The sequence below is a fragment of the Sus scrofa genome, chromosome 5 (assembly GCF_054392235.1).
Source record: "Sus scrofa isolate SSC_HxYL_T2T_F1_AM1 chromosome 5, Sscrofa_HxYL_maternal_Yorkshire_Landrace_v2.0, whole genome shotgun sequence".
NCBI lineage: Eukaryota > Metazoa > Chordata > Mammalia > Artiodactyla > Suidae > Sus > Sus scrofa.
Window position 1 is genome coordinate 86,540,998 of NC_139387.1, and position 15,238 is coordinate 86,556,235.

The 15,238-nt window shown below is 38.9% G+C and overlaps 1 protein-coding gene, 1 long non-coding RNA gene and 2 other non-coding genes across 39 annotated transcripts in view; 1 reads left to right on the forward strand and 3 right to left on the reverse strand.

Moving 5' to 3' along the window:
* Window positions 1-15,238, forward strand: part of LOC146403513 (uncharacterized) — a 59,765-nt gene that overhangs the window by 21,825 nt on the left and 22,702 nt on the right. The window lies entirely within an intron of this gene.
* Window positions 972-15,238, reverse strand: part of KANSL2 (KAT8 regulatory NSL complex subunit 2) — a 33,410-nt gene continuing 19,143 nt past the window's right edge. For 7 of the 35 annotated variants that reach the window (XM_013997991.3, XM_085024602.1, XM_085024595.1 and 4 more), the window contains 3 exon segments: window positions 10,895-11,148; window positions 2,356-2,475; window positions 972-1,676 (listed from right to left, as the gene is read on the reverse strand). In XM_013997991.3, the coding sequence (XP_013853445.1) occupies window positions 1,548-1,676; window positions 2,356-2,475; window positions 10,895-11,148 (503 nt within the window). In that variant the 3' untranslated portion in view covers window positions 972-1,547. 35 annotated transcript variants of the gene reach the window in all.
* LOC146403514 (small nucleolar RNA SNORA2/SNORA34 family) lies at window positions 1,895-2,033 on the reverse strand. The gene has a single exon (XR_014804676.1). It is a non-coding gene; the product is annotated as a small nucleolar RNA SNORA2/SNORA34 family (small nucleolar RNA).
* On the reverse strand, window positions 4,083-4,214 carry LOC146403515 (small nucleolar RNA SNORA2/SNORA34 family). The gene has a single exon (XR_014804675.1). It is a non-coding gene; the product is annotated as a small nucleolar RNA SNORA2/SNORA34 family (small nucleolar RNA).

Genomic DNA, 15,238 nt, shown 5'->3' on the forward strand with positions numbered 1-15,238 from the left:
ACATTATAGTAACAGACAACTTCTAGTATAAGTAAATTAACCCAAACTGAATGTCGTATTTTAACCCTAACTTTATTCTCTATGATCCAGTATCAGGCCCAATTTTTCTGAAGATTTTATACGTGTGTGTGTGTGTGTGTGTGTGTGTGTGTGTGTGTGTGTGTGTGTGTGTATTCCTAGCTTTAGAGAATTTTGCAACAATCAGAATTACTTGGAGTTCCCATCATGGCTCTGTGGTTAACTAACCTAACTAGTACCCATGAGGATGCAGTTCGATCCCTGGCCCCTCAGTGGGTTAAGGATCCAGCATTGCTGTGACCTCTGGTGTAGGTTGCGGATATGGCTCAAATCCCACATTGCTGAGGGTGTAGGCTGACAGCTACAGCTCCAATTCAACCCCTAGCCTGGGAATCTCCATATGCTTCGGGTGCAGCACTAAAAAGACAAGTTCCCCCCACCCCAAAAAAAACTTGTGAGCAGGAAATGCGAGTGGAAAGGGGGGCACAGAGTGAAAAGGACATCTCAGAGATATTCGCAGAAATTACTTAATTCTGGGTAGATAGGCTTAAATAGAGAAGTTTACCCTTTTCCATTTACCTTTTTTTTAAATGGCCACACGTGCAGCCTATGAAGTTCCCTGGCTAGTAGTTGAATCACAACTATAGGTGCAAGCCTGTGCCACAGCCATGGCAACAGCAGATCCTTAACCCACTGAATAAGGCCAGGGACTGAATTCACATCCTCACAGAGACAACATCAGCTTCTTAACCCAGTGAGCCACAACGGGAACACCTCCATTTTCTTCTTACAGGTTTTTTTCTTATCCTCCAAAACTAAACCATATTAAGTTACTGAAAATATAGTTAGTTGTTGGGATGGACATGTATCTATGCTGTTTTCCCTTTCCCATCAGATATACACACACACACACATATATACACTCTCAAACACAAAACATGCATTCAAGTAACTTACATTTTCATAACATTTTAATACTTAATAGAAACTATATACAATAATTTTTTATTATATCTTAACATAAGACAGCCACTACAGAAATTTACAGTAGGTTAGAAGATGGATGGTCCAGACCTGCAGGCTATTTTCTCAGAGGCTATAGGGCAGAGTTCATTGAGGGAAGGGGGTTCAGATTACCCAGTTAGATGAGAAGTAAGGAAAGGCTAAAACACAGGCTGCTAGACAGAGATAATCAGTCATCAGGTCCATCAAATATCCCAAGACCTGGGAAACTGCATTGCAAAAATCTCTCTTCCCCTTAGGCATAGTCCCAAATACTCTGAATCCCAGCAGCTCTGACTGGGTAAGAATCACTCATCTCTCTTCTGTGTCTAGAGTGGGAAGACACTAACATCTTTTAGACATTATTGGTCCCTTCCCCCAATATTTAGTCTGACTATAGCACTTGATAATCCAGAGGAAAAACAAGGTAGTCTGGGTTGTCTTTCAGTAGAGCTGGTCAGGAAATACTTGCTTAAACACTGGGAAATACAAATCCTCCAAAGTCAACTGGTTCCCAAAACAAACTATCAACTGACAGAAGTGGATTCTAGCTTCCCATTTGCAGTAGCCACTCCACTTTGAGGCAACGATGCAGCTTTCTCAGAATTTCGAAATCCCTGTGATCTGCACCCATCTCCAGCCATCTGCATCTGGCCCTGTTAAAAGAAAGTCACTCCGGTTACAAACTCATTCATTGTGGTCTGAAGCATGAGTGTGACTTATACAACGCCCATGTATAAGCAACACAAACAAGACAGCTGATGGAACTTTAGGCAGTTGCTTTTGCCCATACTTAACTATCCTGATGCTTGGAGTCCTAATTCATTTTTTCTCTATCATTTCTGTGGCTCCCCCAATCAAAAGGAGAGCTGTGGGTTGTTTCTTCCACATGAAATAGCCATTCTCTGCTGAGGTTCCAGAACAGCCAAGAGATCACAGGAAGACAGTCCTCTGGGCCTCTGCTTGAAACCAACAGCTGTAGTATATAACTGCAGGTCTTCAGTCAGGGCCATTAGTATCTCACCCAACAGCTCAAAAAAGCCGATCATATTGCTTAACTCTATGATGAAAACAATCCCAGTGCTCAACTCTCCACAGAAGCAACCATTTACCTACATTCCTTGTCTCAACCTTTTCTAGTTAACTAAATAAATGTGTGTCCTGCTCTCCCAGATTTGGGACCAGGGCTATTAAGTGTACTCTCTACAGCACATCTGGAGAACTGCCATCTGAGGCACCTTTCCAGCTACTGATGATAACCGTATTCCCTGGGAGTGCATGCTAGCCATAGCCAGCAGCAAATCCTCTGTTTGGCCAGGGTTGTCCTTCACTTGCCAAAACATCCACTGAGCCTTCAGCAATTTCTTTGACTGAATGATCTTCAAGGGTCAGTGAAGGATCAAAGAGCAAGGGTGAAGGAGGGCACTGCATACTGTCACCCACAACATCCAAGTCCTAGGAAAAGAAAGAGAAAAAAGCCTATTAGTACCAAAGGAACCAATCAAGCTAAAGTTTGCATAACTTCCAACAAACCTCAAGGCAATTCTTCCATGCTTCCTTCACCACTTACCTACCTTTAAATAAAATTTCCCCAGAATATTCAACAAATGGGATAAAATCAAAAAGCTCTAAGAACTTTTTTCTTGCTGTTAAGTATAAAGCACAGACCACTACAGTAACTTTAAAAAGCATATCTTTTAAACAGGAAAATTCAGAGACAAAAAGCAAAATAGCAGCTACCAGGGACTAGGGATAGAGAAGTGGAAGTTATAGGTTAATGGGTACAATCTCTATTTGCACTGATAGAAAAGTTCTGGATATTAACAGTCATGATGGTTGCACACCACCACTGAATAGCACATTTAAAAATCGTTAAAATGGGGAGTTCCCGTTGTGGTGCAGCAGAAACAAATCCAACTAGTAACCAGGAGGTTGTGGGTTTGATCCCTGGCCTTGCTCAGTGGGTTAAGGATCCAGCATTATCGTGAGCTGTGGTAAAGGTTGCAGATGTGGCTTGGATCTGGCGTTGCTGTGGCTGTGGCTGTGGCGTTGGGCAGCAGCTGTAGCTCCAATTCAAACCCTAGCCTGGGAACCTCCATATGCTGTGGCTGCAACCCTAAAAAGTAAAATAAATAAATTAGTTAATTAATTAAAATGCTAATTCTTGCATTACAAATATTTTACAACAAAAATATTTATTAAAAAAAGTATGTTACTGGGAGTTCCCTTTGTGCTCAGTGGTAATGAACCAGACTAGTATCCATGAGGATGCAGGTTCAATCCCTGGCCTTGTTCAGTGGGTTAAGGATCCAGCATTACTGTGAGCTGCAGTGTAGGTCATAGATGTGGCTTAGATCCTGTGTTTACCATGGCTGTGGCGCAGGCCGGCAGCTGCAGCTCTGATTCAACCGCTAGCCCGGTAACTTCCATATGCCACAAGTTGGCCCTTAAAAAAAAAAAAAGACAACAACAACAACAAAAAAACAGTATACAGTATATTATCCCTAAGACTAACATCTAAGTTCACCAGTGATGAATCTAATATGGACAATCAGCATAACTGCAAATTATAACGAAATACTGCCTTAAAAGACTGGGCAACATGGGACCATCTGATCAGTGTAACCACAAAGCAAGCCAGTGAACAAGAGACAGGGATGGGGAAGAACAGAAGGATAAAAAACTCAAAGTCCTTCTGAATAGCCAGAAAGTATTATTCTGGTTAAGTCCCTAGCCCCAAAGAGTAAGTCACTGATTCTTTTGTTTGTTCGTTTTTTGTTTTTCTAGTTGCACCTACCACATGTGGAAGTTCCCAGGATAGGGGTCGAATCAGAGCTGCAGCTGCAGGCCTATGCCATAACTGCAGCACTGCCAGATCCTTAACCCACTAAGCAAGGCCAGGGATCAAACCACATCCTCACACAGTATGTTAGGTTCTTAACCCACTGAGCCACCATGGGAACTTCCAATTCCCTGATTCTTAAACCTAACATAATCAGATTGCTCTTTACAAACAAAAAACAAACAAACCCCCACAAATAACAGCTATTATATTTTGCAGATTATGTTTCTTCCAATTGAATTGGCCATTCCCACTGGGGTGCTGAAGCCAACAGACCATAGGAAGACACTGCTTTTGGCTCCTGTTTGAAACCAACAGCTACTGCAAACTACTGGTCTTGATTCAGGGCCTAAAACATTATGAAGGGTCAGACATAATATCAAACTGACTTTCATGACTCTCCTTTCTAAGAATCTATTGCTAAATCACAAGTGAACCTACTCAAGGGTTTTGTACTCCTCTATGTCCAAGCACCTCTACAGAAGCTTTATGTTTCCAGTAACTTCGCTTCATGAGAGAAGCTAAGTTCCATGCTTAAAAAATTAAGTCTTCCTGGAGTTCCCATCATGGTGCAGTGGAAACAAATCTGACGAGGATCATCATGAGGTTGCAGGTTCAATCCCTGGCCTCACTCAATGGGTTAAGGATCCAGTATTGCCATGAGCTTTGGTTTAGGTCGCAGAAGTGGCTTGAATCCCCCAGCTCTGATTCCACCCCTAGCCTGGGAACCTCCATGTGCCATGGGTGCGGCCCTAAAAAGACGAAAAAAAAAAAAAGTCTTCCTGATTACCAAAAATAAGAATCACATCCTCAAGATAATTAACACGCTGGACGTAAAGCTGTTTACATGGAACAGAAACATAAGGCAAAGTATACTTGGCTACCTAACATTTATTTCAATTGTGTCAGAAACGTCTGTACTATCCACAGAAACCAATATCCTCATACTGTTAAGAGTGTGAATTGTTTTCTCCAATTACTTTAAAAATAATTTTTAATTTTTTTTAATTTTATGGCCACACCTGTGGCATATGCAAGTTCCCACGCCAGGGACTGAATCCAAGCCACATCTGTGGCAATGCCAGACCCTTTAACCCACTGTACCAGGCTGGGGATGCAAACCTGTGCCTCCTAAGTGACCTGAGCTGTTGCAGTCTAATTCCTAACCCAGTTCACCACAGCAGGAACTCCTCCAAGTCTTTTAACGTGCACAATGATTACACACTTGATCCTTGAACAAGGCAAGCATTAGGGGTGCCCTTGCCCACAGTCAGAAATACACACGAGTTCCCTGGTGGCAGAGTGCTTAAGGATGTCACTGCTGTGGTGTGGATTCAATCTCTGATCTGGGAACTTCTGCACTCCACAGGACATGCAGAAGGAGGGAAAAAGGAAGGAAAGAAGAAATCCATGCATAACTTCAGTCAGCCCTCTGTGTCCATGTTTCTGCACCCTCAGATACAACCAAGTGCACATCATATAGACTGTAAATAAGTATTTACTGGAAATTTTCTGTATATAAATGAACCCATGCAGTTCAAGGGTCAACTGTAGTAATTAATGTGGCATTTAAAAGAACCCATTTAAAGAGTATGGCAAAAGTTTTCCAGGTCTGAAAGTGAGAGTGGTATGGAAATTTTTCAAAGAAAAATAGATACTGAAAAGGCTTTTCTCACATATTCACAGTGTTGTCTGTTATAAGACTTAAAATTGGGAACAGAAACTAAAATAAGAGAAGAAGAAAGGATCAGCAGAAATGTCTATCATAAAAGGAATGTTTACAGGAATATATATCAGTACACAAGGATAATCCATGCTTTGTTCTGATCTCAAGAAACAAAGCTCAAAAACACAGAACAAGCTTATAGATTAAAATATTAAATTGTTATTTGTCAAATATCCTTGGATCAAGGGACAGAAAAGAGGCAAGTGTTAATATCCAGAATGAAAGGCTGAATTTTTGCCAATATTAATATGTGATACCTGGTCCTCCCACAAATACAGTTACAATAAATTACCAATAAGATATAGAAACAACATAGGTAACGAGTTAAGATAGCTGAATGAACTTCATATAATTGAAAAATTACTTTTTTCCAACACAAGACTAATAAATGTATCTGGAATTTATGGGAAGATGAAAATTATTTTCTAAATTGGACTGTATCTAACATTTTCTGGAAAATGTCTGCCTCCAAAGATTAAGAATAAAACCACTTTCTAATGACCAATGTGATTCATTTGAAGCACATTAATACAAACGTAATAGATGATCAAGTACAAACAGTTATCATTTTTAAACCTCTAACCACAAAATAAAAACCCAAAAGATTCTCAAAAACAAAGTTACTTCTCATATATCCTCTAAAAAATTCAAGCCATAAAATAAAGATTAAAAGACATGACAATATATATTTAAAGTATTTTTAAAATTAAGATTCCTTAAACTTAGGATTCCATTCATTTATGATAAAAATTCTCCAGAGTGGGCACAGAGGGAACCTACCTCAACATAATAAAGCCACAGCTAACACCATACTCAATGGTGAAGATATGAAATCACTTCCTAAGATCAGAAACAGACAAGGACACTCACTCTCACCACTTTCATTCAATAGTTTTAGAAGTCCTAGTCACAGCAATCATAGAAGAAAAAGGAAAGAAACGAAATTAGAAAAAAAAGGAAAACTGTCACTGTTTGCAGATGACATGATACTATACATAGAAAATCCTAAAGATGCTACCAGAAAACTACTAGAACTCTTCAATGAATCCAGTAAAGTTGCAGGATGCAAAATTAATACACAGAAATCTGTTGCACTTCTATATACTAACAATAACGATCACAAAGAGAAATTAGGGAAACAATCCCATTTACCATTGGATCAAAAAAAATAAAATACCTAGGAATAATAAACCTACCTAAGGAGGAAAAAGACACGTACTCTGAAAACTGTAAGATGAAAGAAATCAGATTTTACAAACAGAAAGATATGCTCTTGGGTTTGAAGAATCATATTGTCAAAATGACTATACCACCCAAGGCAATCTAAAGAGTCAATGTGATCCCTATCAAATTACCAATGGAGGAAGTTCCCTTTCAGCACAGGGGGTTAAGGATCCAATGTTGCCACAGCTGTGCTGCAGGTCACAACTGCGGCATGAGTTTGATCCCTGGCTGAGGAACTTCCACATGCCGTAAGTACAGCCAAAAAAGAAAAAGAAAAAGAAAAGAAAATTACCAATGGCATTTTTCACAGAACTAGAACAAAAAAGTTTTAAATTTCTATGGAAACACAAAAGACCCCAAACAAAGCAATGTTGAAAAAGATGTAGCTGGAGGAATCAGGCTCCCTGCCTGACTTCAGACTACAGTACGAAGTTACAGTAGTCAAAATGGTATGGTACTGGCACAAAAACAAATATAGAAGATAGAAAACCCAAAAATAAATCCACGTACATATGGTCAGTCTATGACAAAAGAGGCAAAAATACACAATGGGGAAAAGACAGGCTCTTTAATTGCAGCAATATCTTTTTGAATCCCTCTCCTAGAGTAATGGAAATAAAACCAAAAACAAACAAATGGGACCTAAATAAACTTAAAAGCTTTTGCATAGCAAAGGAAACCATAAACAAAAAGACAGCCTATAGCATGGGAGAAAATATTTGCAAATGATGTGACAATCAAAAACTGGGCAGAAGATCTAAAAAGCATTTCTCCAGAGAAGACATATAGATGGGCCAAAAGGCACAAGAAAAGATACTTAGCACCACTAATTACTACAGAAAGCAAATCAAAACTATAATGAGGTTATCACCTCACACCAGTCAGAATGGCCAACCTCAAAGTCTACAAATAATGTTGGAGAGGTTATGGAGAAAAGAGAATCTTCCTATACTGTTGGTGGGAATGTAAATTGGTACAACCACTATAGAGAACAGTATGGAGGTACCTTAAAAAAACTAAAAACAGAGTACCATATGATCCTGCAATCCTACTACTCCTGGGCATATACCCAGAGAAAAATGCAATTTGAAAAGATACAATGCACCCTAATGTTCACAGAAGCACTATTCACAACAGGCAAAAAAACATGGCAGTAACCTAAATGTCTATTGATAGAGGAATGAATAAAGACATAGTAAACACATACAATCAAATATTACTCAGCCATGAAAAAAGAATGAAATACTGTCATTCGTAGTAACATGGATGGACTTAGAGATTATCTTAAGTAAACCAAACGCCATAACATTGCTTATATGTACAATTTTTTTAAATGATAGAAATGAACGTATTTACAAAACAGAAGTAGACTCAGACATAGAAAACAAATTTATGGTTACCAAAGGGGGGGAGGATAAAGTAGGAATTTGGGATTAAAATATACATACTACCATATATAAAACAGATAACCAACAAGGACCTACTACATAGCACAGGGAACTAAACTCAGTATCTTACAATAACCTGTATGCCAACATTGTAAATGAACTGTCTTTCAATAAAATTTTTTAAAAGTTCCTGGGAGTTCCCATCGTGGCTCAGCAGAAAAGTATTTAACTAGTATCCATGAGGACACAGGTAGAATCCCTGTCCTTACTCAGCAGGTTAAGGATCTGCTGTTGTCATAAGCTGTGGTTGTAGGCTGCATCCCATGCTGCTGTGACTGTGGTGTAGGCTGGCAGCTGCAGCTCTGATTTGACCCCTAGCCTAGGAACCTCCATATACCATGGATGCAGCCCTAAAAAGACAGAAAAAAATGAAAAATTAAAAATAAATAAATAGGAGTTCCCGTCGTGGCGCAGTGGTTAACAAATCCGACTAGGAACCATGAGGTTTCGGGTTCGATCCCTGGCCTTGCTCAGTGGGTTAGGGATCCAGCATTGCCGTGAGCTGTAGTGTAGGTTGCAGACGCGTCTCGGATCCCCACGTTGCTGTGGCTCTGGTGTTGGCCGATGGCTACAGCTCTGATTGGACCCCTAGCCTGGGAACCTCCATATGCTGCCGGAGCGGCCCAAGAAATTGCAGAAAGACAAAATAAATAAATAAATAAATATTTTAAAACGCCTTAAGTATCACTGTTCACCTATGATCACAAATCTTATAATCTTTTAATATTTTGTGTTAATATTTTGTTATTGTCTTAATATTTTGTGTTAATATTCCTCAAAGAGCAAACAAGAATATAATCGTCAAGCATAACAGCTCTATTTTCTTAGATCTAGATTATCAAAATTTGAGAAAGAAAACACTTTAAAACTAATGGCAGGGAGTTCTTGTGGGGGTTAAGCATCCAGCATTGTCATTGTAGCTTCTTGGGTCACTGCTATGGCACAGGTTGGATCCCTGGCCCACAAACTTCTACATGCCTCAGGCTCAGCAAAAAAATATAATAATAATAGCAAAAAACAGGTGAAAGGAGAAAAAGCAAAAAGGTCAAAACAAACTGTTCTAGAAATTAACATTCAGATGAAATAAAATAACCTAATACATCTATGTAAAACACATGTGCTAGTTTAGTTTCTACATATGTACATTAATATCTGAAGTGAACTGGCAATGTAGTGTTTATGAGATTATTTTTTAGACCTTATTAAACTGGTTCATGGAGTTCCCGCTGTGGCTCAGTGGTAAGGAATCAGGTAAGGAGCCGGCAGCTATAGCTCCGACTTGACCCCTAGCCTGAGAACTTCCTTATGGCCATGGGTGCAGCCCTTAAAAAAAGCTGTTCCTAAGTTTAGGGGTGGGGGAAAGATAGCACCTCTTTGGGTTTTCATCAAATGTAAAATGAAGGGAAGTGGGGAAAAAAATTAACTAGGGTTATCCAATACCCTCTTCAATACAATCTCACTGGAAAAGTTTGGGAAGCACTGGAGTGAATAATTTCAAAGGTTCTCATATACTATGAATCTATTTGAAAGAAACTTTAAAAAGCAATTATTCTCAGGATTAGAGCATAAGTTCTAATTTTATTATAAATAAACAAAAATCAAATTTACTAAACCTATAGATAATATATAACCAAAAGGGGAGGGGAATTAATTGGCGTCAGTTTATTCTTAATGCCACTTTTTCAGATATTAGATCTGAAAAATCTGATCTAACAAGATCAGATCTGTCCTGATGTATCTTTTTAAGTAACACTCCAGACCACCCAAATCCTGCTTCTATGCCTAGGCAAATAACCTTGCAACCTATACTGAATTTTCCATTTATATTTGTCACTTTAAATGTCCTAATTATATATGACACCTTTATTATGAAATTAAGAAGATTTATCTTCAGAATAAATTAATAAAGACCTTTACTAGAAGGCTAAGTATTAAGCAAAGTTCTAAGACAAAGATGGAATGTCAACTGATCCCTAAAGTGGGTGAAGTAATAGGATAGTGGTAATTAGGGAGACATGCAATCAGAGATGGGTTTATGGGCTGGGACAAACAGGGAACAAGATGAAAAAGGTAGTCAAGTGTACACACTTAGAAGGCTATAAAAGTAATTATTTAAGGAGTATTGTTCTAGTCCGTTCACAACAGAATCTGTAATAACATAGCAAAAATGAAACTTAGACAGAGCTAAGTTTAGAATCATCTGGGGTTGAGTGGGGTGGCATGCATTAATCAGAAAACAACAACCCTTACTACAAAAACACAAGATTACACTGTCAAACAGATATCAGAATTCAACTGTATTACTAAGATTCTAATGAATTACTCACCTCGTGGATGGGCGTCAAATTTCCCAGCCACACAAACCCAAATATAACTGTGACTTTTAAACTTTCTTTAGTTTACAATTTTCCTTATCAGTCCCTCAGAGGGAAAAAAGAAAACAAAAAAACACTTCTGCAAATTTAAACTCTCTACATGAACATGTTAACATACAAATACAACCATAAGTATACCCTTGAAAAATTTTATCAAAACTATGGGTTTTTTTTAAAGCACAAAAGACTAACCTATTCTCACCATTAATAAATTAGGCCCTACCTCAAGGGCCAACCAAGCAGAGCTTCTCTAACTTACATCACTGAACTCCAGAGGTAAACTCTCAGTGGGCTGAAGCTCAGCAGCACTCAAGTACAGATCCATGGGGCCGGCTTCCAGATCGTCTGGCACAGACAGTACCTGCTCGGGCTTATACATCTGAGGAGGCAACTGGAAATGCAGTGGGCAGCAGGGATCCTCAGAGAGGCTTATAGGAACTGGTTTGTTGCAGGGTACCTCTTCAGACCCCTGGCAGCATTTGAAGAGAACCTGATTCGTGTCCTGACAAATATCTGTAGAAAAACGGTCAAGGGAAATAAAATGCATCTATCGGAGGCCCGAAAAAAAAAAAAGAGTAGTCCTCCATGTAAAATTCAAGGTTTGGACTATATAAAATAATTGGTTACATTTGATACAGAACCAAATGCAGGCAGTAGTTTTTAAAATTACTTCTCAAACTGTCATTTACCATCATAATCTTAGCTCTATCAGTAGTGTAAAACTAGTCTCTAACTTCTGTTCTCCTTATTTAAAAACACCACTCTGTTCTCCTTATTAGGATCAAACACAAAACATTTCAAAACGTAGTGCTAAACAAACAGTAACAATTCTAGAGGTCTATATACCTACTGGTAAGAAACATGCCATGGATGCAAACAGCTTGCAGAGGTCCCTACCAACCCCTTCTAAGAGTCAAGAGATATAATGTTGCTTCTGCTGTTAAGCAGATGGGTAAAAAGTTTGTAAAACCTTTTTGACCTTTGTTTCCAAAATCTTCACATGATAAACTTGTTTAAAGAAGCGGGGTGGAGTGGGGGGTTTCCCCATCTTGGCTCAGTGGTTAACAAACCCTACTATTATCCATGAGGACACAGGTTCGATCCCTGGCCTCGCTCAGTGGGTTAAGGATCCAGCATTGCCTTGAGCTGTGGTGTAGGTCTCAGATGTAGCTTGAATCCCAGTTGCTCTGGCTCTGGCGTAGGCTGGCAGCGACAGCTCTGATGGACCCCTAGCCTGGGAACTTCCACATGCCGGAGGTGCGGCCCTAAAAAGAAAAAAAAAAAAAAGAGAGGGGGTTAGTAATAGTAACTAGGTATCCTAGGTATCGTGTCCTGACAGGACATAAAAATCAATTTCCATGACCCCCACTTTTTTTCAGGGGATGTGTCTGCAGGGGAGTCCTGTTATGATCCCAGAGAGAAAGGGAGGAAGACAACTGCTTATGAGGGCCCAAGGAAAGGAATCACTCCAGGACCTCTAATAACTTCTGTTAAGGGTAGAAGCAGAAAAGGGCTATACTTCCAAGTTGGCAAAGCTCTGTAGGATGAATCAAAATTGAAATTATGATTAGAAAACAAAATTCCGATTCAAGCCAATCTACAAAATACATTTTACCATTTCCTGAAATCCTAACTACATGGTTATTTTCCCTAGAGTAACAAACATAACCCTTATTTCAAACTGGGGATTATTTTTAAACCAGAAAGCACAACTTTTGATAAATGGATTGTACCCAGGGTTATAGAAATAAAGGTAATTTTCATCCCCTAAATTTTAAGGTAATTTTTTAAAATTAAAAAATCTAACGTAGGAGTTCTCATCATGGCGCAGTGGAATCGAATCCGACTAGGAACCATGAGGTTTCGGGTTCAATCCCTGGCCTCACTCAGTGGGTTACGGACCCAGCATTGTCATGACCTGTGGTGTAGGTCGCAGATGAGGCTCGGATCTGGTACTGCTGTGGCTCTGGCAGTAACAGCTCCCATTAGACTCCTACCTAGCCTGGGAACCTCCATATGCCATGGGTGTGGCCCTAAAAGGACAAAAAGGACAAAAAAGTCTAATGTACATTGTAATTTTTGAACCATTAACACCTCTTGAAAAAAGCTATTTTCTTTCAATCCATTCCTAGAACTTGCTAAACTCTAAAGCAGAGTTTCACAATCTTGCCACTACTGACATTATGGGCCGTCTGTGCAATGTAGAAAGTTTATTCACAGTATTCCTGGCCTCTGCCCACTAGATGACAGTAGCACCTCCACCAGTTAGGAAATGCTTCCACACATTACCAAATGGGGGCCAAAACTGCCCCAGCTGAAAACCACCACTCTATTTTTTCTTTTTTGGTGACATGTGGAAGTTCCCAGGCCAGGGACTGAACCCACACCATGGCTGTAACCTGAGCCACAGCAGTGACAATTGCAGATCCTTAACCCCCTAGGCCACCAGGGAGCTCCTGAGTACCACTACTCTAAAGGAACAGTAAATATCTCAAAGTAAAAAATATTAAATGAAAAATCAACACAAATGAATAAACATGTGAATCTAATGGAAACAACCAGATTTGCAATTTCTATGTGCTTAAGAAGCCGAATGGAATTTAAATTATTAAAATTTAAAACGTTAATCCATTAAATGTTTTCATTAGAACTTTTTTTCATGGAATTCAAAGGACTTTCACAAGTCTCTTATTTATCTAGTATCACAATATCCTCAAAAAAACCCTCCCCCATCCTCCTCCACCCCCTTTCCTTTCAGATGGGGACAACAGACAAAAAAGGGAATAGTTGACCTACAACTAGAGTCTGGGTCCTTCACTTTCAGTCCAGTGCTGTCTCCATTAGACCAGAGTAAAGAGTTAACAGGTCACCAATGGCAGTCGCATCTTTCTCTGGGATAAGGACTTAAGGAAGGGTAAGTGACTTAGGCAACTATGGAGTGGAAAGGAAAAGAACATAAAAGAAAAAAAAAATACCTCCCTTCTCTTTTCAAATACATTTCATTTTCAACTTTGCTTTTTAAAACATTAATAAACTGAGTATACTGCATTAAGAAAAGTCTAAAATACTCTTTAATATCCATTAAACTGGGATTTTTTGCCTTATAAACCAATTTACGGTCGCTGAAGAAAACCTGAAAAGTACAAAGCAGAGGAAAAAGAGGGCATTCATAACCCCACATAATTCATAATTCAAAGTCATAGTTCTGTTACATTCCCTCCCAGTATTTAATTCCATGTATATTCTACCCAATTCCATTCTCCATTTGCATTACTAACATCTTCCTATATCATTCATAAATTTTGTTAAATATATTAATGCCTGAACAGATTCCATATTATGTTGTCACGATTTTCCTCTCTATCCCCCATCTCTGAAAATTTTAAGGCTATGTCCAGTTGGAAGAACTTTATGTAATAAATATTGACTGGCACTTGATTATCTCCTTAAAATAAATCCCCAATGGTGACATTATCATATTGAAGAATATGAATACTATCAAACTGTTTTCTAAAAGCCTGTACCGCTTTACAGTCCCAATGGCACTGTTCAGTAGGGCCCATTTCACCATTCCCTCATTAACAAACTTGTTTTATTTCCCATTTCACTTTATAGTTTTCAACTATCTGTCATTTCTACTTTTGGTCTGTCCATAGATAGCTTTTGCCAAATCATGTTTTAAGCATTTATCTTTAGTTATTAACTACTTCACACAAGCGTTTCACATTAAGAACAGTAATCCTTCACTAGACATTGGTGGTACAATAATTATAATAAATTGGTAAAACAGTTAAACAGAATAGAAAAAAAAATCAGGTTTCCTTTTAAAGGACCAAGGAAGTTATTCCCTTCCTATTAAAGAAAATACATTTTACTTCCAAATATTTTAGTATCTTGCCAGACAAATGAAATCCAGCAAGATTTACACCTTTCACATAATGGAGACAGTACTTAAAAACTGCATTTAACTATGAAACTAACTTTCTCCTGTTCTAAACATAGATGCACTGGGCATTCCCATCGTGGCTCAGGGGAAGCAAAGCTGACTAGCATCCGTGAGGATGCAGGTTAGATCCTTAACCTTGCTCAGTGGGTTAAGGATTCTGCATTGCCATGAACTGTGGTGTAGGTCGCAGGTGCAGCCTGGATCTGGTGTTGCTGTGGCTGTGACGTAGGCTGGCAGCTACAGCTCTGATTTGACCCCTAGCCTGGGAACCTCCATATGCCACAGGAGGTGGCCCTAAAATAGACAAAAAATATAGACAGATAGATAGATAGCTGCACTTCCACAATCCAATAAACAACTCAAAGTTTTACAGCCTTACAAACTTTCAGTTTTACAAAACTTACTTAAAAGTTTCTAATTTGAATGAAATCTAAAATATACAAGTCAAGGACCTGACCATACAAAGAGATTAATATTTAAAGGAAGCTCACAGTTCAGAATCATACTATTTTTGCTTGTCTGTTTTTTTTTTTTTTCTTTTGGCCACACCCTCAGCAGGTCAAAGTTCCTTTGCCACAGCAGCAATGATACTGAATCCTTAACCACTAGGCCACCAGGGAACTCCTAACCTACTGTTTTTGGATCCAAAGAAAATTT